General features: G+C 39.0%; 2 protein-coding genes across 4 annotated transcripts; both read right to left on the bottom strand.

Moving 5' to 3' along the window:
• Positions 1-231: 231 nt before the first annotated feature.
• On the bottom strand, positions 232-16,793 carry LOC143040674 (uncharacterized). Of its 3 annotated transcripts, none has more exons than XM_076211963.1 (4): positions 16,722-16,793; positions 10,413-11,478; positions 9,114-10,069; positions 232-3,730 (listed from the first exon to the last, which is right to left on the bottom strand). In XM_076211963.1, the coding sequence occupies exons 2-4, from the start codon at positions 11,449-11,451 to the stop codon at positions 3,545-3,547; spliced, it is 2,181 nt and encodes a 726-aa protein (XP_076068078.1). In that variant the 5' UTR covers positions 11,452-11,478; positions 16,722-16,793; the 3' UTR covers positions 232-3,544. The 3 variants fall into 3 exon arrangements, with proteins under 3 accessions (XP_076068078.1, XP_076068068.1, XP_076068060.1); XM_076211953.1 differs by lacking the exon at positions 16,722-16,793 and adding an exon at positions 16,302-16,614 and having other exon boundaries at positions 233-3,730; positions 10,404-11,478; XM_076211945.1 differs by having other exon boundaries at positions 234-3,730; positions 10,404-11,478.
• Positions 11,995-23,664, bottom strand: LOC143036483 (zinc finger BED domain-containing protein 5-like). Its single transcript, XM_076203887.1, has 3 exons — positions 23,433-23,664; positions 22,047-23,353; positions 11,995-12,204 (listed from the first exon to the last, which is right to left on the bottom strand). The coding sequence occupies exons 1-3, from the start codon at positions 23,662-23,664 to the stop codon at positions 11,995-11,997; spliced, it is 1,749 nt and encodes a 582-aa protein (XP_076060002.1).
• Between the last annotated feature and the right edge of the window lie 1,380 nt (positions 23,665-25,044).

Below are 25,044 nucleotides of genomic sequence, written 5' to 3'. Positions count from 1 at the left end.
ACTTATGAGCCAATCTGGTGGGCATTGCTAGTTATCTGGGTGCCATGGGTTTCCTGAGATATAGAGCAATAGATTGATTGATCTCCTCTCCTCCTCCTCCTCTTACCAGCCAGTGACATAAGAACAGACCTGTTCACACTAACCAAAACATAGACAGCAGTCCAACACTCCTTCCCAAGAGATGTACAGGAGTTCCCAGAGGACCACAGTTTGCTTCTGTAAGGTAGGTTCTCAGTAAGTGAAATTCAACCAAACAATTATTATCATTTATCACTTTTCCATCAATATTTTTATATAAAATCATCAATGTTTGGAGAAAAGGGAAAAGAAATTCCAACATGTTATTTCAGTTTGCATTTGGGGATGTGATTAGAAATAATGGTTTCCCTATCAGGTCAATGGGGAGCAATTACAGTTTGTAAAAATATAAAATATATTTACACATGTAGCGTCAACAGGGCAAGTGTTACAGTGTGCATAGCTCGTTTTGTAGACTATAGTAAGCCCACAAAACTAAAGCAGACTGCATGAAGTGTGTTCAGGCATGAGAAGTCATAAAACCCGGGGTATGGGTCTGCTGAGGTGATCTGGCAAGCAAGGCACAGGCCTTCCACTCTACTGCTGGAATACTCTTGTGAAAACAATTCTCACAAGTACAACAATCAGCAGCTGAAAATTCTCACTGAAACTGGTGTCTACTTTTATGAACTGCAAATACTTATAATGTAATCTGTTTTAACAGCCAGTAGTGCTATAAATTGACTGACCACCATCATTCAAGATTTTGGATGCAAGTGAAAGACCAGGATCAGACAGCTGACAAATTTGATTGAAAGGCTTTACTAGCTTGTCTTTGACCAAATCTGGAAATAAAGAATGCACATCAGGCCTCATGCACACAAAGGCAAGGACTGGGTCTCTGTTTATTCAAATTACTGTAATATGTGCTTTCAGTTTTTACAAACACTGGCCTGTGGCCCAACTCATAGCTACTTAAGAGGCTAGACAGGCCAAAAGGTGGCTGTAGTGCATGCTGTAAGCCTTTACTTTCATAATCCACTATCGTGATTTGGTTTATCCATTTTTTAGTTTCATATTACTACATTTGTACAAATGAGAATTCTCATTTACATTTCATTTTGTAATTTGAAACCATAATTGCTCACCTTACAAAAGACTCCCAAGTATATCTAAATGACCTATTTTATAGTTTTAGACAATATTTATGAATTTGTATATCCTAAATTACAATGCTCTACACAGCATATTCAATAAAACTAAAATTACCAATAAACATCTCATAAACACCTCATATAATCTGAATGTATCCTCAAATACTACAGTGCCAACTGTTGAAGCAGACAAGCCCTTTCACCATGCAATCCAACCTAGATTAGCTGTTTGCAAAATATTTGAATTTGGTACACCATGAAAACTTCTGTTTCATAAAATATGTACCTGTTGATATTAAAACAATCTTAATTTAAATCTCCCAATTCACATGTTTTGCAAACAGTTGCAGCAAATACGTTTCTCAGCTCTTGATTGCCTGGCATCCATTAGGGTCAACATATGAAAATTATTGATATATAATTTTTAACAATAACTATACCCTTGGGGTCAAATATATACCATTCATATTCACAAGTTTTGTCAACAAAAATTCATTACAGGGAGAGCTCCACCTGCCTTGTAGTAACAAAACTATTGGTACTGCAAAATAAAATAACAGGCTTTCCTACCACTTCCAGCTTAAATAATAATAATAATAATAATAATAATAATAATAATAAAAAAAAAGATGAAGAGAGAAAGAGATGAAAAATATATAGCCCTCACACATACAACTTATCAACAATAAAAAGTATATCAAGGAACTCAGTACCTTAAGCAATGAGTTGCTCTTTCTGCGAGTCATTGTACAATGCATATTTTCGCCACCATCAGTTCTATACCTTTTACACATTGTAAAATGTTCCACAGTAAACTTCTGGCCATATGTTCACACTCTATGTCAACAAGTCAATTCTGTGCTTATGTGCTTTACATCAAGTGCAAGATCCTATAGCTCCAAGGCAGTATGAAAGTAATAGTGTTTGTCTTCTCTTAAACAGCTGAGCTTTAGTGGCTGATTCAGATATTTGATTATGATTATCTATAATTTACTGATCTCATTAGTTTAGGTACTTTTCTTTCATTCTCCTTTTTATCGTAATCACAGAAAAAATATAAACATAAAAAATATTGCAACAGGTAGAAAAAATACCAGTGTACTGATGGTCAACACCTCCAAACCACACTGATTTTCAAGACTTATCCATGAATGTATCCATAATCTGAATAAATTCTAAAACACTATGATCCAGCAAGCACATGATGTTGCAGGTTTGGGGTACATAAAACCATATCTAAATCTCCAATCTTGTCTTGACCAATATCCTGTTTGGTCTTACTTTTTACACACAGCAGTAATGTAAGTGCTCCTTATGAGACTACAATCTAGAACTACTTCACTGGCTGATGGTTTCACGAACAAACAACAGAAAAAAAAATCCATCTTCAGTTGCCATGTGAATAAAAAAAAAGAGGGTATTATTTTCCATACAAGATTATGATGCATAGACTTTCCTGTTGTTGATGTGTAATGTCATAACCTTTTTTTTTTCTCTAACAAGATTGTAGTACATTCTGCAGCCCCCTCCTTTAAATATGACTGCTTAATTTATGTTTTTTATAGAAAATAACAACTTGGCCAAAGTTTCTGTCATAACACAATGTATTTTACAGAAAAGAAATGCCTGATATAACAACATACAAACGACTAGTTGTTGTACACAAGCTATGAGTCTGCCAAGCCCACAATGAACCTAGTGTTTGTCAAGAAATTGCACATTTTTCAATATGAAAATGAATACTAGCTCTTTATTCATAAGCATGTTCTTTGTGCCTTCATTATGTATAATAATGAAGTGGTGTTGTTTAACAACATACCACTTACCCATTGGTCTATACTGGTGAATAATAATCATAAAATGTTTCACCTGACAATCATTGCTACATAAACGGTTTCATTATTATTTCAATAACCATAAATTAAAAAATTAAAAAAAAAAAAAAAAAAAAAAAAAAAGAGAGAGAGAGAGAGAGAGAGAGAGAGAGAGAGAGTGTGTTTGCTTTTGTGTGCATGTGTGTGATTCACCATGGTCACCATGGTCTTGGATCATATGTTGGACTCATGATCGACATCTATTTCCCTCCTGAAAGAGAGCTCAGAACTCGTGAATGTGTGTGTGTGTGTGTATGTGTAGCTATATCTTAATTCTCCAAAATATATACTACCAAAGAAAGAGTGACACCCACTGTTACTAACCAAAGCAACAAATTAACCATACACACTGTCCACTTGAGATTCACATGTGGGTGGGTGACATCCAGTCTATAGTGTTGAGGATAGTTGGTGTAGTAGAATAAGAAGAGCATCTTGAGGATCAGGAAGAGGAGAGAATCATTGTTGAAAGCAAAGACTGGAATGCTGACTTGACTACTATAGCTGCTGCTGGTGGTGGTGGTGGTGCTGCTGTTGTTGTTGTTGCTGCTGCTGCTGTTGTTGCTGCTGTTGTTGTTGTTGTTGTTGTTGTTGCTGCTGCTGCTGCTGCTGCTGCTGCTGTTGCAGATGGTTGGGTAAATGATGAGTTGATAGGTTGGTTGGATGATGATGTCCCATGGATTTCTAAAATGAAAGGACTCACATTAGTAAATGTAATCCATTATTAACACTAGAGGTGTTGCTCCCTTTAACTAGAAATACCAGTCAATTATAGTTCTACTTTACAAGGGAAAAGGGGACAAGTGTGAGTGTAGTAGTTTCAGAGGGATCATTTTGTTAAGTGTAGTTGGGAAGGCTTATGGGAGGGTCTTGTTTGAGAGGATTAGGAGTGGAACAGAGGGAGTAATTGGTGAGGAACAGTGTGGGTTTAGGACCGGTAGGGATTGCATGGATCAGAATTTTGTGGTAAGACAGATATGTGAGAAAGTTTTAGGAAAAGATAAGTATGTTTTTTTGGGCCTTTATGGATTTGGAAAAAGCTTATGACAGAGTAGACAGGGAGGTACTGTGAGGAATTGCAAATGTATAGGATATGAGGAAAGCTATTAAGAGCAGTTAAGAGATTTTACAAGAGTAATAGAGCTTGTGTTGGAATCAGAAATGGAGAGAGTGAGTGGCTGTTCAATTTATACAAGAGGTAAATGCAAGGGTAATGAGTCAGGGATTGGAGATGGTTAAAGAAAATGGAGAAAAGTGAGAGATAAGCCAGTTGTTGTTTGTGGATGACACTGTGCATGTAGCAGGATCAGAGGAGGGATTGAGGAAGTTAGTGAAAGAGTTTGGGAGCGTGAAAGAAGGATGTTGAAGACAAATGTGGGTAAAAGTAAGGTGAGGAAATGTACAAGGGGAGGAAGTGGCAGCAGACTGGAAGTGGGTATTAAGGGAGAGAGACTGGAGGAAGTGGATAGTTTTAGATACTTGGGTGTGAATGTGGCAGGAAAGGGAGGAGTGGGGGTGGGGGTAGAATGTAGATTGAGAAAAGTAAATGCCTTGGGCGATTAAAAAGTGTAATGAGAAATAGATATTTGGGTATGGATGCTAAGAGGAGATTGTATGAAGGAGTGATTGAGCCGACAGTACTGTATGGGGCAGAAAAATGGAACATAAGAGAGGAAGAGAGGAGGAGTTTGAATGTATTTGAGATGAATTGCCTGAGAAGCATGATAAGGGTTACTAGGCTGGATAGAGTGAGAAATGAGGTAAGGAGAATGGGGGTGGAAAGGAGTTGGGAGATAGGGTTGATGAAAGAGTATTGGGATGGTTTGGACACATGGAATGAATGAGTGACAAAAGAGTAGTAAAAGAGGTGTGGAAGGCAGAGGTGGAAGGAGTAAACATGAGGGGGTAACCAAGGATGAGAGGGATGGATGGGGTAAAAGGAGCACTGGGAAAGAGGGGAATGTCTGTTGAGGAAGGATGGGAGAGAACATAAGATAGGGGTGAATGGAGAATGGTTGTGAATGGATGATGCTGTGATGCATAAGGGGGTGAGGGAGTAATTGTGAAAAACAAATTGACCTAGCCAGAAGAGATTTCTCTGCATCTTCTCCATTTCTGCATGAGAGGACCAAGAGGGAAGGTCACCAATTTAATGAAATGGCCTTGCTTTGGATGTGCTGTGTCTTGCAACACTACTTCTGACCCAGGGCAGTGGGTGAGATGCAGGGATGACCCATCATCCAAGAGGAGCCAAAATAAGAGAGAGGGAAGGGGGTGGATGGGAGTGGAGTATGTGGGGATGGAATGGGTCGGAGTGGATTTTATGCCTTTGTTTTTATGGCTACCTCACTGTAAGGGGGAAAAGCCTTTGGTATATGTATGTACCAGTCAATTATATATATATATATATATATATATATATATATATACATATATATAATACTGATGACCCACTTTCGGAGAAGAATAAGCGAAGATATAGAGATCTGTATATTTCGATCACTTACTGTGATCCTCTTCGGCAGATATGAGTTACAAGGTACAGAACAATGTGTATTTATAGTAAAGCAGTGAGGTAGCAAGAGGGGACGGGGCTCAGGTCAACACGCCCGGCACGCATGCTCGCATCTTGGTGGCTCAGGTCACATGACCGGCGTTGCGTGGGCCTTGGTGATTTTTGTCCACCGCTAATGTTGATGGTAACATTTTATTTATGGCAAAAGAAGAAATACAGTCTGGTGACCATTGACCATGGGAAATGTTGTAATTTGGGAAATTATTTATTAAGGAGGATTCTACTATTTTTCTTCTGAAACTACATTTGGATTTATAAATTATTTCAGCATCGTCCCAATTTATTCGGTGGTTTTTATTGGCGACGTGCTGAAATACTGCGGAATTTTCCTGTCCGTATTTAAGAGAGTTCTTGTGCTCCTTAACCCTGGTATTGAGATCTCGACCCGTCTGTCCCCAATATACATCATTGCAATCTAAACAAGGTAATTTATAAACTCCAGGAGTTGTATTACTCTTGGATCTATGATGTATATTGACAACTTTACTGAACAAATTATTAGGATAATGGAAGATAAAATTTACCATCAACATTAGCGGTGGACAAAAATCACCAAGGCCCACGCAATGCCGGTCATGTGACCTGAGCCACCAAGATGCGAGCATGCGTGCCGGGCGTGTTGACCTGAGCCCCGTCCCCTCTTGCTACCTCACTGCTTTACTATAAATACACATTGTTCTGTACCTTGTAACTCATATCTGCCGAAGAGGATCACAGTAAGTGATCGAAATATACAGATCTCTATATCTTCGCTTATTCTTCTCCGAAAGTGGGTCATCAGTATTATTTTACAAATGTGCTACGACATATCTTTGCTGTGATATATATATATATATATATCACAGCAAAGATTAAGGTTTGCTCGTCCTGGCATTCACTACACGCAGAACTACAGCACCTACGCCAGCTGTTAGTGAATAACGGTTATTCCAACACAGACTTTGACAACATTACCAATAAGATGTTAGACAGTAGTTTGTATAACCGTACCCCTCCCCACAATAATATCATCAAAGTCTTTTATAAGAATATCTTCAACAGCGCTTACCGTGAGGATGAGAAATGCATTAAAGACATTGTTTTTCGAAATTGTAAACCGGTGGATGAAAATGATGTCTTGCGCTTGGTGATATTCTATAAAAACCCACGCACTAGTTCCCTAGTCCTCAAAAATGATTTGTCTGGCACTTCTGGGATGCTGTCGAAAACTAACATAGTCTATATCTTTAAATGCATTACTGGAGACTGTGAGCTCCTTCCTCGTAGCTATGTTGGTCATACGACATGCAGCCTTAGCAGACGTTTAACCCTCCACCTCCAACAGGGAGCCATTAAGAATCATTTTGAACAGTATCACAAGTCTGTGTTGGATAGAGCAACCATTGTTCATAACACTGAAGTGCTAGCCCAGTGTAATAATATTAAGGAACTAAAAATGTTAGAGGCTGTGTATATAAGAGAATTGTCTCCTGTGATCAATGTGCAGGCTAATTTGTTGTCTGCTATTTCTTTATTTAATACGTCCTCGCGACATGCTATTCATAACCTCCCTGTGTATGCTAAGCACGCTACTTCACCTCACCTTACTCCGACTCCTACTCTCCCCCCCTCACCTCTCCCTCCCCCTTCCCCTCCCCCTCCTCAAGCTCCGAGAAAGTCTTCCAGGGTCAGGTCATCGGAGGTTTAAAGATCGCGCTTGACCTAAGAGTGTAGCATTCTATTTTTTCCTGTGACCATGTAACGTATCTGTAGATTGTGTTGCCTTAACTGTTATTGTAACTTGATAATGACTCTATGTAGTCAAAACGTCAAATATTAAAATGGAGAACTTTGGAAAGTTCGTTTCCGCTCATCCTCCCAATATTAAAACTTTAGTGAGGAAACTTGAAAATATCAAGAAGAAAATTAATAACTGTGAAAATGCTGTGGTGTTCAATTCAGTGTGTATAAAAGAAAACCTGCGCCCTAAGTATATATATATATATATATGTGTGTGTGTGTGTGTGTACATACACACACACACCCAGGACCCCATGAGCATTGCTTCAACACTGCACACCACCACTAGGTAGATAACATACAAATGAGAACATACACATATATACCAATGGCTTCTTCCCCCTTACAAGGGAGGTGGCCAAAAACAAGTGCATAAAAAACACTCCCACCCATTCCATTTCCACATACTCCACTCCCATTGAACCCTCTCCCTCCCTTTTATATTGGCTCCTCCTGGATGATGGGTCATCCCTGAGTAAAGGGATTAATAACATAGCTGAGCAACTGAAAATGTTTACTGAAAAAGTGACACTATAACTCCTATGGGCAACTTTAATTGGAGGGATATGGGAAGAATGGGAATGATAAGGAAAGGAAGAATGCTAGGGCAACACATTATTGAACATGGCAACAAACATTATAATGACTCAATAAGGGACAGAATCAAAACAATATTGAGAAAATAAACCCACAAGACTGAATTTTATCTTAACAATGGAACCTGAGGTGACTGAATCATTGAATTACCAGTACCCTATGGATAAGGGTGACCATATGGTTCTTGAATTAATGCTGGAAAAGGGGAAGACAGAATTAAGTGAAGAAATATACAGACAACAAACACAACTTTACAACAGCAAACTTTGCTAAACTGAAAAAATACTTTGAAGAACTAGACTGGATGGGACTGAATAAAACTAAAGAAATTAATAAGATTGTATGATGAACATACACAGTGAATGTGTGTGTGTGTGTGGGGGGGGGGCAGTGTTGGTCCTAGGGAGTTATGATAAAAGGAAAACAAATGAGTGTTGAATAGGTGTAGGATGGATGGCATGTGGGCGCATGCCTTGGCTGGCAACCTTCTTTATAATGGGAAATAAGCCTTCTGGTACATAGACAGAAATTGTGAAGATATGGAATATCTTCATGAAGTGGACTGAATGAACTTGAGAGTAAGACCATGAATGTGGTGGGTGGATGAGTTAAGGGCACATAAGATGCACAAAAAACATCTTTTATACAAGAAAGAGAGGGTGTAAAAGATAGGAGTGAATGGGCACATAAGATGCACAAAAAACATCTTTTATACAAGAAAGAGAGGGTGTAAAAGATAGGAGTGAATGGTGAGAGACTGCAAGTGGATGAATAAATGACATGGCCTGAAGGGATGTTTTTGTCTGTTCAGTAAAGTTTTAGAGAGTATGAGGAAAGGGTCTCCATGCAATGAAACAATGGGGATAAACCAATTCTGACTGCTGGACCCTGCTGCAGAGATGTTGTGTCTTATTGCACTGATTATGACTAGAGCAGTTTAGGTGACAGGGATGACCCTTTATCCGCAAAATGGTAAGATAGGAGGGGCAATGGATGGGTGTGAGGTGGGTATGTACTTTAACTTGGTCACTTCCCTTAGACAGGAGGATGGGCTTTTAGTATGCATGTATCACTTATACAATGTAATCACATAAGAATATGCTGAAACCAACTCACCTGAGCAGCTTGACCAGCTGCAAGGGCCACCTTATGCAATGAGAGTGGCTCTGATAACTGCGCTAGATCTACAGTGGAAAGCATGGGTGTAGTTATTCCTATGGTGCCCATGGACTGCTCCACATGGATGACCATGGATGAGTTGGCTGAGGTAACTGGTGTGCCCAAGTGTGTTCCTGCTGGAGCTACAGCCACTGGGGCCATGTAGAAGGAAGGAGGGGCCAACGGAGCTGATGGGACTGTGGTAATTGTTAGTTCAGAGATATTTGAGTCTGAATTGCCATTGTTACTTCTGGTTACATTTCGAGAATCTCTGGGCTCCCCACTTTGCTCATCCCCTAAACCTTCACCATTTTCATCAACAGATCTTCGAGTTCTACGGGCCTTCATCCTCAGGGCAATGTTTTGTCTACGGGTAGCTTTCTGTTCAGGTGTCTCATTTGCCCTTGCTTTTCTCATCCGCTCAGCAGCTTTTACTCTACGCACCTTTTTAGATTCTTCATTTTCATTGGCTCTCCTCAACTTCATCCTCTCAGCTGCTCGTTGTCGGTCTACAACCTTTTCTTCATCTGTCATTCTCAGCCTCCTCAACCTTGCTCTTTCTGCTGCATCTCTACGTCTCCTCAATTTGGTGTCAGGGTCTTCCATGGCCCGTTTTCTACGCATTCGTTCTGCCTCCCTCTCTCTCCTCAGAACCTTCTGTTCATCTGATTCTGTGGCTCTCTTCTCTCTCATACGCATTGCAATTCTCTGACGTCGTTCAGCCATTGCCTCATCTGACAGCTTGGGTCTCCGTCTTTTGGTGGATGGTGATGGAGTGGCTGACTGAGAGCCAGGGTCGACTGCTGGTTCAATGTCTGGCTGTGTGATGGCTGTGGTAGAGGGGCCCTCTTGACTTTGTGCTCCTGGTTTATTCAAAGTAGAGGCATTCACACTTATATTCATCATCAACAGTTCTGAAATCATAGTGCAGAATTAGTGAGTTGAACAATATATTTTGAGTACTTCATTTTCAAAATATTTCATATATTCAGTATGAATCAAAATTAATAAAAGAAAGTGATGACATTAGTGACTGTCATTCCTGTAAACCTCATTTCACAATCCATTAAATCAGTACACACAAAAAAAAAACTTACACAGCCTCCTAACTTTCCAGCATTAAATGATTGCATCTGACATCTAATTCTTCTTTCAAGATACAGTTGGTTGAGCAAATTAATCATGTTTAAAGCTGGAAACAGGAGGGCCTTACAGACTAAAATACAGATGACGTTATTGGAGATGTACCTTGCATACCTGCAATATCCCCTGCGGTGTAGTTATACTCTATCACTTCCTGATCATTACCAGTCTTGGAAGTACCAGAAGAGAGAATAGAGGGGTGTGAACTTACAGCCTGTAAAGCCTGCTTGACCAAATCTTTGGGAGAATCATTATTTTCTTCTGCTTTGATGGTTTGCTGGTCATTCTTAAGAACATATTTTTTATATGGCACCCTGTTGTCGCTTTCTCTGTGTACAGTCTGACTTGGCTGCAACACTGCTGAGGGTGCAGGAGGTCCTTCCACTTGAGGCATAAGGATTTGCTGTTGAGAGGTGACTGTGCTGGGAGCTGATACACCTGGAACACTCATGACAACTGGGACTGGCTCCCCAGCAATATGGGTAGAACGGCTGGAGTCACTATGTGAGGTGTGAGGTGGGAGATGATTGCTCTGACTTTCTATGTGTTGCTGCAGTGCTGTTGATGAGATAGTTCCACTGGCCTGTGATACATGTGTGGTCATATTGTGTGGACCATGAGAAACAAGCACAGCTGAAGGAGCTGGCACTGTGATACCTGAATCAGAAACCCGAAAGTAAGCAATACTTCTTTCAGGAAGATTTGAAGTTGGTATTATACTGCCTGCAGAAGGAAGAGGTTGCATGCTCAGGGCCCCATGTGACATGTTGACTGGTTGCATATGGCTTAGAGATTTGGTATGACTTAAGTGGAGGGAGTGAGAATCATAAGCTGTTACTGACTTTAAGGGGTGTGGATGGGGTGAAAGATCCTGCACTACACTTTTGACAGAACTGACATGAGATGGGAGAGTGCTATGTGCCCGACTAGCAGACAGAAGAAGGGGAATATCATGGCTATATGGCTTTAAAGAATGAGTAGATAAATCTTGCCCTAACAAGTTTGAAGACTTAGTATCATCAACATGAGATGAAAGATCATGCACGGTGCCTTGTGCTGATAGGGTGGAGGCTGATGTAGTTGACTTGTGTGCTGCAATGTGAGGACTAATGTGAAGCGTGTCCTTCACGCTTTCATTACCACCGCTATACATTGTGCACTCCTCAACCACTCATTGTTTCTGTTGGAAGAAAGATAAATAATAAACAATTAATTCTTTTAAAGGTTATAAAATTGCTGTGCTGATATAACCATATATCTTCTAAACAATGTAACAAAACTTGTAAAATGGTTTGTGAGTGTTACAATGGATTCATGTGGTAAAGTATGTAAACAAACTTTTTGGTCCACAATGTGGCTGGATGCAAAATATGTAAATCAATCAATCTGTAGCTTCAGTTCTCTCTTGCAGCAGACCTGTGGCCCCTTAGTATCTAGCAATGGCTACTGGGTTGGCCTATAACTAATTCACAGAGGAATCATGTACTATTTTCTGTAGTGTGACTGCTAAGCAGTGTGACATTTCGTGTCTGTGTAATGTCTGAATCTAGATATGTGGCATCTGTTTCAAGGATGATTCTTTGTTGACTTTGTTTTGAGGCTAGATGGTGACCTGAGCATAGCCTACTATGATCTATATTAAGTTTGTCTTATCTGTTGGTACTTGACTTTGTACAGAATTATTTAGACTTGCAAGTCATGTTTGTTTTGTGATCTGTGTATGTGTTTCTGTTAGGAAGTAGTCTAGGGTGCTGTGGGCAGGTTTTGGAATATCTGTATCCTGTAAAGGTGGATTTCTTATTGCATCTTGCAGGTTATGGTTATATGGGCTGAATTCAGGGTTCTTATGCAGAACTGTGTACGAATCATTCTCATGTTTTGCTTTACAGTACCATGTGCTAACGACCTGAAACATGAATAAACACAATCAAATCTAAAACTAACGGACACATTCTGGTACCTGATTATAGACCTTGGTGGGATCTCCACCAACCTTCACATAGCTTTTGATATCAGAATCAGTCAATAAATTGTTGCCTCAAGGTTCAATGACTAGAAACCTACAACTCTACAGCAGCTGACAATGGTCCTTGGGCCCTTCCACAGACTCTGGGAGGAAACTTTGGACATTATTAATGACGTCACCTGCAAGTAGTGATAGGATGGGACCAGTTGCCAGCTCTTCTTGTGTCTAAAGGCAGATGAAATACCAAAGTTGATAAAAAAATATATATATAATTTTGGGTCCAATCAAGACCAAGTGTCAGCCCTTTGGGGATCCACCTCTGATTGGAAGTGGATAAGTTTATGGAAATTGAAGACAGGCAGCAGAAAGAATACTGACATCCTTGCAGGATCACCTCTTGCAGGTACCTAGCATTACCTAGCATTGGTCACATTATCAGAATAATCAGCCAGATTGTGAATCATGTCTTAACTAATTGAGCTCCCCATCTCTTTAATGACCGCCTGTAACAGTGGCACTAATGAAGATTCTTTGTCTCATGATAACTTAGGGTTTTTCTATGGGGTTTATGTTTTGAGAATTGCCAGGGCAATCTGGTATGTAGTCAGCACATTTTTTTTTTTTTGCCACAAGGCAAAGCTTATCATCTGGCATAAAATTCCGGACTTGGCATCTTTTCTTTAATAGTTGTGGTAAATAATACTCAGTCAACAGCTCAAACATGAGTACCAATTCACAATGCTATTATGAGGCAAAACCACCTATTCTTTAACACCATAATAACTAAAACAACCTTATATGACTGTTCTCTGAACAAACTCTGAATCAACAAATTGCTTCCTGGGCACTATAAGACATAATAATAACAACTGTTGCCAGAGTTTCATTGAATGGAAACACTCTAACAGTGGCATCAAGGTAACACCCACCCAATTGGTCAAAGTCACACAAAGAAGAAATAATGCATTACTGTCTTAGTATAGTTAGGGTAGGTCAATGCAAGATGAAATATTCTGTGTCCCCTTGTGTGATGATTGCATCAAGGGCAGTTTGTTTCTGTGGCCAGGCCTATTCTGTGTTGGTACTATTTTAGTACAGGATGGGGACCTGAATGTAGTCATGTAAGTCCAGTTCTTGCTTCTCTTACGAGACATTTTTTCGTGGGGTTTGTTAGAGTAGGGAGTTCAGTGGTCTATCTTGAAATACTTGTTTTGTGATCAAAGTGTGAATACGTTTTTGTATAAATGTGATATGTGCTCCAGGTGGAAGGTGAATGTATAATAAGTAGTATGCTGCTGGTGTTTACTTTTCTTTTTCATTCAGTTGGTTGTGCTTGTGTGATACGAGATGAGTGAGTAGAGTTCAGGGTTCTTGCATGGATCAGTGTACCCATCCTATTCATTTTATTTTCTAGGGAGAGGATTTTGATTTTTGTATGCAGATCTTCTATTGTGAGCTTTAGTGCACCATCTTGTTATTCACAGTGCTTTGTTTTGTACATTTTAGGGTGTCAGTGTTTGTTTTCCTGATTATTGGAAGTTATGTTGTGGAAGCATGGCTGAGTGTGGTCCTTAAAAACTGTTTGTAGATTGTGATTCAGATTTCCTTCAGCCCAAACCTCACTATTGCTACTAATTTTAGTATTTACCTAAATGTAATACACAACAAAGGACCAATGCATGTGGGGGTCCAGTCTTTCACTCTTAAATCATCATATCAAGCTACAGATTCACTTTTGAATCCAACTTGGGCTACATCACTTTGCTTTCTTGTTGATTTTTTACTGAGGTCTTTAATGTGTGGGCTGAATGTCATACATAAAAAATGAGGTCCAGGATTTTTGGGTTCTTTTTGCAATAGAAAGATTTGGCCATTCAATTTCACTAATAAATGTTTCTTTGATTCATGGTTGTCAGGAATGAACAATGTTACTATTGATTTCTAAGGGAAGGCTTTCATTTCATCTTCCCTAAGCTATTGTTTTAGTTTGTCTAAGAGTGAGTGTTTTTTGCTGCTATTCTGTAGTTGCTAACTTGGATTATTGTCTTCAGTTCATATGTTCTGGATCTGGTGTGAAGAGATCACTTGTGAAGAGGCTGAATGATGTAGGTGAGAGTACTGTTCCTTGGGTGACCCAATGTACAGACTCTTAAGTCTCAGAAATTTGATTGTTATGGGTCACTCTGCACTGTCTATCAGTCTGGGAATTTTATCAATGCCTCATGTCTTTTGCCCCCACTACTGTTCTTTTTGTGCTGAAATTGACCTATTTTGTATCTTAAATGCCTCTTTTACTGAATAAGGCCTGAGGGAGACTGAATGTTTGAAATGACTGATCTTCCCATGGCAGATGATGTTAGACTCTTCAGCCATGGCAAATAAAGCATTGGGGCCCTACTGTGGATGTGCTGTGTCTTGCTGTATTGCTTCTGACTTAAGTAGTTGGTGGGAGACAAGGATGACCCTTCATTCACAACGATTAAAGGAGAGCAAATGGGTGATGGTTGGGGTGGGTACATGCCTTGGCTGGCTACCTCTCTTACAAGGGGGTGTATAAGCCTTTGGTATATTGATATAGATAGAATATCTTTAATTATTTTTCAAATCAGCTCTCAATCCCCTTAACTCCCAAGGAAGAGCTTAACCAATTAAGTTGACCACTGGGTGCTTCTTCTTTGATTCATGGTAATCTGGACTTGAGGGAATGCTGACAATTTATTTTATGTAAGCCATCATTCTAGCTCTTTGAAGTAAATTTGAATGTTTTGGCTGTTATCTTGAAATTTCGGTTGCAGCTATATGCCTCCTGGCATAGCTCCTCACCACTACCACCTTGTAGTGCATGCGCTGATCTATTACAGTGACACCTCTCATTAACGTACGTTAATTAGCTGTGTTTTTGGTGTTTTGGAGTGATTTTTTGGGTGGCATAGTGATTGCACGCACTAAACAACAGCACCAAAAACACTGAAAACACAGCAAAAACACCGCAAACACAGCTAATTAACGTCCGTTAATGAGAGGTCTCACTGTATCTGTAGGTTTAGTGTGTAAATCTACATATAACTTCATAGAGTCTACATCAGGAGGCTTTGGTGTTTGCTACATGTTTGTGGTGGGAAGTACATGTGAAAATAAGTTTGATATAAAAAAAAAAAGGGACTACAAGTATAATTCCTTGCCTGTTATTACAATTATATAAATTTTAGGGTATATTAAGTAATAGGTTGCTTTAATTAATACTATGCTGTTTTCTCATACACCTTGATTCAAATTTATTCCACAGCTACATTTTGAAACCATATTTGTAAAAATTAATTTCTCTGACATTTGTAATTGTGTGCTAAGCACATGTAACATTCTAGACATTAAATTAAACCGTTGCTTTATCTAACCTCATTCTTTGGCAGATATTTGTCCAGATCTACCTAACCTAATATGAGGACCCAAGAAATTGATGCATCAGTATGCTGCAAGTGTTAACTGTCATACAGGAACAAAATAAGAAACATCATTATCATAACATGGATAGGTAACTATACACTCATCAGGAAACTCTTGTGCAGTACATATAACGTGACATCATCGACTATATTATACCCAACATTCTCGAGAAAAATGTTATTGGATATCAGGCTGCACATAATTATAGTAAGTATATATTATTTAATTGAATTTACATTCTACTAGTAATATACTCTTCCATAACTATACAGAAATTATGGTAATATATATTTCAGATTAACTGAATGGAAAGACTATTCAGAGCCACATCAACTGTACAGCTCAATTGTACTCCTACTAGTAATTTCTCTACACAACTTCTGCTTTAAACATTTCTACTCATAGTAACATATGTCCTAACTCCATATGACTGGAAATCATCCAGGTTAGGATGAATTACTTTTTTCTTCAAATAAACAATTTAGTATTTGTTTCAGAATATTTTTAACCTTATTGTCAGTGAACTAGACATGACAGAGGTGAACGAACATGGCAAATGTAAGAGCATAAGTCATTGGTTATTACTTAATTACCGGTATTCATATGGTTCCACTAAATCGGCTTGGCGGAGAAGGACGCTATAAAAATCCATTGCTTGGCTCTGTAGATCGGAATGCCACGAAAAGTTATCTCATTTTGTCAATTAATCCACCCTTCTCAAAAGTCTCTCGATCATAGTAGGTAACCTTAACCCATGCCCAATGCTCCATATCGGGAAAAGTGACATGAAGTGTATTTGTTAATGAGAAGTGTCAAGTTTATTTCATTTCCCTCTCGTGTTGTTTACAATCCATTTACAATGAGCGGCAACAATGCTTGTGTGTGCGTACATACGTGTTCTTTGTCTAACATCTCCTCTTTTCTATAAATTTCAATAATACTTTAAATGAAAAATCTTATCTTACTCATCTATCGTTTTCAAGCTAATCTGTGATTATCTAGTTAATTCTTACCTATAAAAACAAGAGGTAGACACCTTAGAGATATATACAGTTGGTATTTATTGTATACGGTCAGGAACCACTAAGTTCATTTTACTATCGAAGGTGTAAACACTATTTAATAGATAACAAAAGACATGCGTTACGGAGCGAAGCCACGTTTAAAAGGTATTGCATCCTTCTAATCAAATACATACTCCATAGACGAAAATGTTGAGTTCTTTATAACTATTGGCCTTGGCCGAATCATAGCGAATAAAAAATGGTCATAGGACGGGGTAACTATATTTCCTATAAATGTGCATGGGCATTTTTAGTTCTGTGCTATGTGCAAGATTAAAACAGACGAACTTGTAATATCCTTATCTTTTAAAGATGGTTAATTCTGAATCTTAATTTATTAAAAACTCTTAATATTGTCTACAGATCACCAACAACCATATCAACATCATTATTTATTTTATTATATGATCAACCACTCAGCCATACACCAAAAAATTAAACTAAGGGTGCACTAAATTTACTGTTTGTTTAATTAAATTTCTAAGCGTATTGGTTTGTATCACCACTATACCCGATGCCCCTTGCAAGTGATACATGACAATGAGCTCTAATCACCAACCCTTCACTGACCTCCCCCAACCTGAGACGCACTACTGTGTCAATTTTTGCCACGTTATTACACCAGATGTATTTATTTCGCCACTCCATCGTCTATTTCGTTCACATCCTCCACTTTTGCCTTTTCGCGGCTTTCAATCAGTAACACTTTCCATGCCCCATCCTCTTTTCTGGCTACTTGCCGTATCTAATTCCATTTGGTCGCTGCTCCTTGTATTTCCTTTAACATTTATATTTTTCATTTTATGCGGAGATCACACCATTCATTTATAATTTAATCTAGGGCGTACTCTTCCATAAATCGTCCATGTCATGAATAGCCTCTTTTATGGTTGCTGGATAGTGTCCCATGTAGTAATTCACTGATGGTGTCGTCGTGATTTTATTTTTCATGTTTGATTCTATATACTGTATATTATACATGATGTATGATGTACATATATATATATATATATATATATATATATATATATATATATATATATATATATATATATATATATGCAATAAAAACACTAGGAGCGTGTGTTCACAAATGCGTAAGTAACTTGTTGGTTACCAGGTTACCAGGTTACCAGGTTACCAGGACGGCCCAAACGTCCCATACTTGTTGGCTACCAGGACGGCCCATACGTCCGTCACGTGTACTTCTTCCACTACCTCTCCGAATGCCCTCTTCACTATGTCATATAGTCTGTACCTTGTTTCTTCATCTTATAATTCCTTCTTTGTATCTGCACTGAAGATGTAATTATACGAAAGCGCTCTGCTTCGTTAGTTTACTTTTCCTAGTGGTTACTTACGCATATATATATATATGCAGTGGGAAGCGCTAAGAAAATGACAGTGATGGTTGAGGAAAACGAAGGAGAAATAAAGATGAGGTGAAAGCAGCTATTAAAATGATGAAAGCAGGTAAGGCACCTGGGTTAGATGGGTGTCATGCTGTCTAAAAAGGGAGGTATAGTGATGGTGGACTGGGTGGTCAAGTTGTTAAATGTCTATCTAAAAGAGGGTAGAGTGCCGGAGGACTGGGGGAGTGCCTGTATAGCCCCGCTTTACAAGGGAAAAGAGGACAAGCGTGCGTGTAGTAGTTTCAGAGGGATCATTTTGTTAAATGTAGTTGGGAAGGCTCATGGGAGGGTTTTGATTAAAAGGGTTAGGAGAGGAACAGAGGAAGTAATTGGTGAGGAACAGTGGGGGTTTAAGATAGGTAGGGGTTGCGTGGATCAGATTTCTGTAGGAAGGCAGAGATGTAAGAAAGCTTTAGGAATAGGTAAGAATGTTTTTTGGCCTTTATGAATTTGGACAAGACTTATGACAGAATAGACAGGAAGGCACTGTGGGAGGTATTGCAGATATATGGGACAGTTGGAAAGTTGTTAAGAGCAGTCAAGAGTTTAACGAGAGTAGTAGAGGCTGTTAGAATTGGAAATAAAAAGAGTGATTTTAGGTAAAGGTGGGACTTCGTCAGGGATGTATTATATCGCTTTGACTGTTCAATCTATACATGGATAGGGTGGTGCGAGAGGTAAACGCAAGGATAATGGGTCGGAGATTGGAGATGGTTAAAGAAAATGGAGATAAATGGGAGATCAGCCAGTTGTTGTTTGCTGACGACACTGCACTCGTTGCAAGATTAGAGGAGGGGTTAAGGAAGTTAGTGGCGGAGTTTGGGAATGTGTGCGAGAAAAAGAAGTTGAAGATAAATGTGGATAGAAGTAAGGTGATGAGATGTACAGAGGAGAGGATGGCAGCAAATTGGAAGCAAGTATAAAGGGAGAAAGACTGAAGGAAGTGGATATTTTTAGATACTTGGGTGCGAATTTGGCGGGAAAGTGTGTGTAGAGGTGGAGGTAGAATGTAGATTGTGAGAAGCAAGTAAATGTCTTGAGGAATTAAAAAGTGTAATGGAAAATAAATATTTGGGAATGGATGCTAAGAGATTTTATAAATGAGTTTATATAAGTTTGAGATGAAATGTCTGAAAAGTATGGTAGGAGTCACTAGGTTGGATAGAGGAAGAAATTAGGGAGTGAGAAGGAGAGCGGGGGTGGAGAGTGAGTTGGGAGATAGGGTATTGGGATGGTTTGGACACATGGGAAAATTAATAAAGAAAGATTAATAAAATGTGTGGAAGGCAGAGGTAGAAGGATTGAACATGAGAGGGCGACCAAGGATGGATGGATGGGGTAAAAGGGGCACTAGGAAAGAAAGTAATGTCTGTTGAGGAAGGAAGGAAGATGACAGAAAATAGGGGTGAGTGGAGAATTGTTGTGTATGGATGATGCTGTGATGCATGGAAGGGAGTGGGTGGGGGATGGGGGTGGTGAGGGTGTATGTGTGAATGATATTTTGACGACGCAACCTAAACGAACGGAGAGCGGGTGACGGTGATTAAATGGAGCGGCCTTCTGTGGATGTGCTGTGTCTTGCTGCATTGCTTCTGACACAGGGCAGTGGGCGAGATGTAGGGATGACTCGTAATCCAGCAGGAGCCAAGATGGGAGGGAGGGGGATAAATGGGAGTGGAGTATATGGGGATGAAATGGGTGGGAGTGGATTTATGCATTTGACTCTGGGTACCTCCCTTGTGAGGGGAAAAAGCCGTTGTTATATATATATATATATATATATATATATATATATATATATATATATATATATATATATATATATATATTATATATATATATATACACCCTATCCGAGAGTTGACACCTTGACGTGGTGGGCAGGTTTGAGAATCTCAAAGCTATGTCTATAGAAAATAAAATCTCTGCAGGGTCACCTATATCGAACAGGTTTTATACGAAACATGAGGCAAAGAGCAGCTTGCGTACATTCACAGGACCTACTGCTGACTGGCACGTCCCGATGGCGTACAGGGAAATTCCTCATAGATATATGGGGTACCGTCATAATGACGGCGTGGACCATGGAGTACTCTATATGTGTGTGTGTATATATAAACATATATACAAATTTATATATATATATATATATATATATATATATATATATATATATATATATATATTTATATATCACGAAGAAAATTAAAATCTATACTTACAACGTGAGAACCCTCCCCGAAGACCACAGGCTGGAGAGGTTAATGGAAGTAATAGACAACAACAAGTGGGACATCGTGGGAATGAACGAAGTCCGAAGAGCAGAAGAAAAGCTGATGCAGTTAGAAGATAGTCACCACCTGTTCTACTATAGAGGTAAGGAAAAAGAAGGACCTAGTGGAGTAGGATTCCTAATAAACCGAGAAGTTGCTGTTAACGTAGTGAAATAAGTACTTTATTAGATAGGGTAACTTGGATTGTGATAAAGCTGTGTAAAAAGTACACGAAGAATAATTCAGGTTTATGCACCAACTTCACAGAGTTCAGACAATGAAATTGAGTCCTGTGGTAATTCAAGTCAGATAATGGATCAAGAATAAACTAAATACACGTTGGAAATAGGTGACATTAATGCTAAAGTGGGGAAGAAGATGGGAGATGAGTCGTGCACTGGGAAGTTTGGAATAGGTGAGAGAAATGACAGAGACGATATATTGCTCAATTGTGCAGAAAACTATAACATGAGAATAATGAACACTTTCTTCCAAAAGCATGTAGGTCATAAATGGATCTGGGGATGTTCAAATGGAACATCAAAGAACGAAACAGATTTCATAATAAGAGATGAGGGCATGAACATTAACAATGTTACGGTTATAAACTAAATATAGGTAGTGACCATAGAATGGTATGTTACACAGCTAAATTCAATTTCAGAACCAAGAGAAATAAAGTAGTTTTGAAAAAGAAAATAAGCCATGCGAAGTTTAAGGATAACAAGAAGGGATTTCAGTTAGAAATTAAAAATAGATCCGAAGCTCTAAGAAAAAACAAGGGCACCGTGGAAAGAATAAATTTGAATTTAATGAATATCATTGGGGAATCGGCAGAGAAAGTAGGAAGTACAAAAACATAAGAAATACTCCAATGCTACAAACGACTATGCAGATTAAAAGCAGGAGAGATGAAATAGAGAGAGTAGAGCTAAATAAGTTTGAACATTTTTAGAAGCTTTGCCGAGGTATTCGAACCCTGACTTATGTGTGCATAATCACAGGTCAGGGTTCGAATCCTTTGGCAGAGCTTCTAAAATGTTCAATCTGTCTTAAACATACTAAATAAGCTTATCAACAAAAGGCAGAAATCAGAGGAAAGAAACAGGAACATGGATGAAATAGAGGAAGCTGTTCGGAAAGATAAAATATTAATAGGGTTGAGCGCAGACTGGCTAGGGAGGCAGCAAATAATAGCTTTGAAAGATAGAAATGGAGAGATCAACATATGCACAGACGAAATGGTAACAAGAGTAAAATAATTTTATCGGGAGCTTTACTCCTCCAAGACTGTAACTGAGTCAGTAAATTTGTCTATAGACGTTACTCGTTAGTAGTGTACCAGAAATTACCAAAGAAGTAGAGTTTGCTCTAAAGTAGTGGTTCTTAACCTTTTCATTACCACGCCCCCCTACGAACTACTATTTTTTCACGCCCCCTTGCATATATAGGTAAATATTATTCTCTAATTTAAAAATAGAATAGAAACGGCAATGTATTTTATTAAGTATAAATTGCAATAATTTGATATTTGACACTTTCGAATAGGTACATGATTAATGAGATATTTGGCACTGCTTCTTAGCTACCAGATCTAGAATACGCGGTCGAATGCTCGAGAGTGCACAACGCAAGTCGCCTTCAACGTTGAGGCGGTTTCTGTACTTAGTCTTGATAGAAACGAGCGTGGAAAATGCCGTTTCACACATATATGTGGATTCAAACATTGTTAGAATCCGAAGAGCCTGGTGTGAGGTCAAAGGGTAAACATGAAGGTATTTGACCCAGAGAGTCTCCAAATCCATATCTTTGAAGTCTTCTTTAGCTGTGGAGTCGAACTTCAACTCTAGGAACTCTTCTTGGACTTCTTCAGCTACATCAGCTACTTCACATTGAAATGGATTCCTGATGAATTTCCATGCTTCACGCTTGTCGTCTATATCTGGGAAGTATCTGACGAATTCCGATTTCAAGTCACTTAGATGAGTGATTATTTGCTCTTTTAACTCAGAGTCGAGGTTACTGTCAGCGAGAGCCGTATCTAAGTTTCTAAAACTGGCTACATTTCCCTGTAGAACTCGACATTTCCAAAGATCGAGTTTGGCCATGAAGGTACGAATGGTGTCATGGTGCACGAGGATATTGATGTTTTTTCCTTGTAGTTTGAGGTTCACAGCATTCAATGCCTCAAAAATATCCACCAGGTAGGCTAAGGTTGCATGAAAGCCTTCAGACTGAAATTTGTCATAAAGGTCTACTTTCTGCTGTGAATCTAGAAATATTTCTACTTCTTCTCGTAACTCATAAAGCCTTCCAAGCATATTTCCTTTTGACAACCATCGCACGTTCGTGTGAAAAAGCAAGGCTTCATGTTCGGATTCCATATCCTTACACAGCAGTTTAAAAAGACGACTGTTCAAGGCTCCAGCTTTGACAAAATTGACAATCTTGATAGCCACATTCAAGACGTCCATCATTTCAACAGGCAAAGTTCTGGATGCTAAGGCTTCCCGATGAAGTATGCAGTGTGTACTCATTACGGAAGGATTTCTTTCTTTCACCTTTGTGACAAACCCAGACCGTAAACCACGCATGGCTGGTGCTCCATCAGTACACACTCCTACCAGCGACTCCCAAGAAAGCTGATTTTCCTGGAAAAAATCTGATATAACATCAAAAATAGCTTCTGCTGTTGTGAAACTTTCCATCGGGTGACAGAACATAATTTCCTCTTTTATATTATTGCCTGATACAAAACGAGCATACATCAGAAGCTGAGAACACTGAGCGACATCAGTCGTTTCATCACACTGGATGGCAAAAACAGGGGAGGCTCTTACTTGGTCGAGAGTCTGAACTTTGATATCTTGAGATAATTCATCTATCCTTTTCTTGACTATCATTTGACAGAGAAATCTGGGAAAGCTTATTTGCACTATCTTTCCCCAAAACGAGATCTGCTGCACATAATATACTTGGTTTTATGAGAGACTCTCCAATGTTATGACTCTTCTTGCTCTTTGCAATCAACATAGCGATCTCATAGGAAGCCTCAACAACCTTTGAAGATTGCTGCCGAAATGACACACTATCGTCCAGTTTAGCTCGCTTCAAGGTGTCTTTTTTAGTTTCAAAGAATGCCTTCGGCTTGTCAACTAAAGCAGGATGTGATGTCCTCAAGTGGCGTTTCAGGCGTGAAGGCCGCATTCCATCATTGCTCAGAGTCTTGTAACATATCACACACTATGGAACCTCGGTGTCACCCCTTTGGAGAGACACAAATCCAAATTGAATGTAATCTTCAATGTACATCCGTTTCTTAGCACTCATTGCAAAATACTTGATGTTTTGTATCTATGTAAATATGTAGAACAAATGAGGTCAACACAACAATAAGCAATAATCACACAACGACTGGTAAAATGCAATTGTCTCAGTCACACCGTCCCACACATTGATAGCATCGCGCGAGAATTTACTAGTCAATCAGCTTCCGTCTTATCATGACGTCATCGTACGATTCAACCGACGAAGACAACCTCGGAAGAAACGCTCTGCCTAAACGGGTCTCACTCTAACGGTTCATTAGTAAGAAAGAATTCTGTAATAATTCATATGCTTATGCTTATAGTACTGGCCCATGCTGTTGTAAAAGTAATCACTAACTGGGAAAACTTATACTTTTCACCCGAAAGTTCGCGCCCCCCCCCTGGAAATGATCCACGCCCCCCTAGGGGGGCGCGCCCCCCTGGTTAAGAATCACTGCTCTAAAGAATATGAAACGAGGAAAAGCAGCTCGGAAGTTGGTATATCGATATATCTTCTGAAAGATGCAGGGAAAGAAGTTCATATTAAATTAGCTCAGTTGAGTACACCTAGTGTTAACGTTAAGAAAGCGTTTCTGGTTCATGGTGCAATGCTATACTGATTTTACTTTATAGAAAAGGAGACCAGAAAGACTCTAGTAACTATCGACCGATTAGCTTGTTATCAAATTTATATAAAGTATTCTCCAAGATCCTTGCAAATAGACTAAGTCAATTTTTAGATAGAAACCAACCATGAGAACAGGCACGCTTTAGAAGTAGAAATACGACTCTAGACCATTTGCAGACGATGAATCAACTAATCGAGAAAACGACGGAATACAAAACCTCTCTTTTTTTTAGCTTTTGTAGATTAAGAGAAGGCCTTTGACTCGGTAGAACAAATAGCAATACTAAACTCGCTACGCAAGCAAGGTGCAAACAAACAGATCGCAACGGTTCCAGAAAAGATTTATGCGAATAGATGAAAAGATAAAAATCAAGTTTCGGAATACGTCAAGGCGATACAATGTCACCCAAATTATCTATAGCTTGCTTTGAAGAAATCTTCAGGTGGTTGAGTTGAGAAGAGAAAGGTTTGAAGATTGATGGCGAAAGTTAAATTAGCTCAGTTGAGTACACCTAGTGTTAACGTTAAGAAAGCGTTTCTGGTTCATGGTGCAATGCTATACTGATTTTACTTTATAGAAAAGGAGACCAGAAAGACTCTAGTAACTATCGACCGATTAGCTTGTTATCAAATTTATATAAAGTATTCTCC

The sequence above is a fragment of the Oratosquilla oratoria genome, chromosome 2 (genome assembly GCF_046742065.1).
Source record: "Oratosquilla oratoria isolate Oo_2021 chromosome 2, ASM4674206v1, whole genome shotgun sequence".
In the NCBI taxonomy this organism is placed as follows: Eukaryota; Metazoa; Arthropoda; class Malacostraca; order Stomatopoda; family Squillidae; genus Oratosquilla; species Oratosquilla oratoria.
This window is presented reverse-complemented; position numbering and strand designations above follow the sequence as displayed.

What these genes read in the sequence shown, in the direction of transcription:
- LOC143040674 (XM_076211945.1), bottom strand. Translation starts at nt 11,451, where the DNA reads ATGTATAGCGGTGGTAATGAAAGCGTGAAGGACACGCTTCACATTAGT. An exon ending in GGATATTGCAGGTATGCAAG is followed by an intron (nt 10,070 to 10,403) that starts GTACATCTCCAA and finishes CTATGATTTCAG; the next exon opens with AACTGTTGATGATGAATATA. An exon ending in CAGCTGGTCAAGCTGCTCAG is followed by an intron (nt 3,731 to 9,113) that starts GTGAGTTGGTTT and finishes CTTTCATTTTAG; the next exon opens with AAATCCATGGGACATCATCA.
- LOC143036483 (XM_076203887.1), bottom strand. Translation starts at nt 23,664, where the DNA reads ATGCGGCCTTCACGCCTGAAACGCCACTTGAGGACATCACATCCTGCT. An exon ending in AGAGTCTCTCATAAAACCAA is followed by an intron (nt 23,354 to 23,432) that starts GTATATTATGTG and finishes GTCAAATGATAG; the next exon opens with TCAAGAAAAGGATAGATGAA. An exon ending in GACCGCGTATTCTAGATCTG is followed by an intron (nt 12,205 to 22,046) that starts GTAGCTAAGAAG and finishes TTCATGTTTCAG; the next exon opens with GTCGTTAGCACATGGTACTG.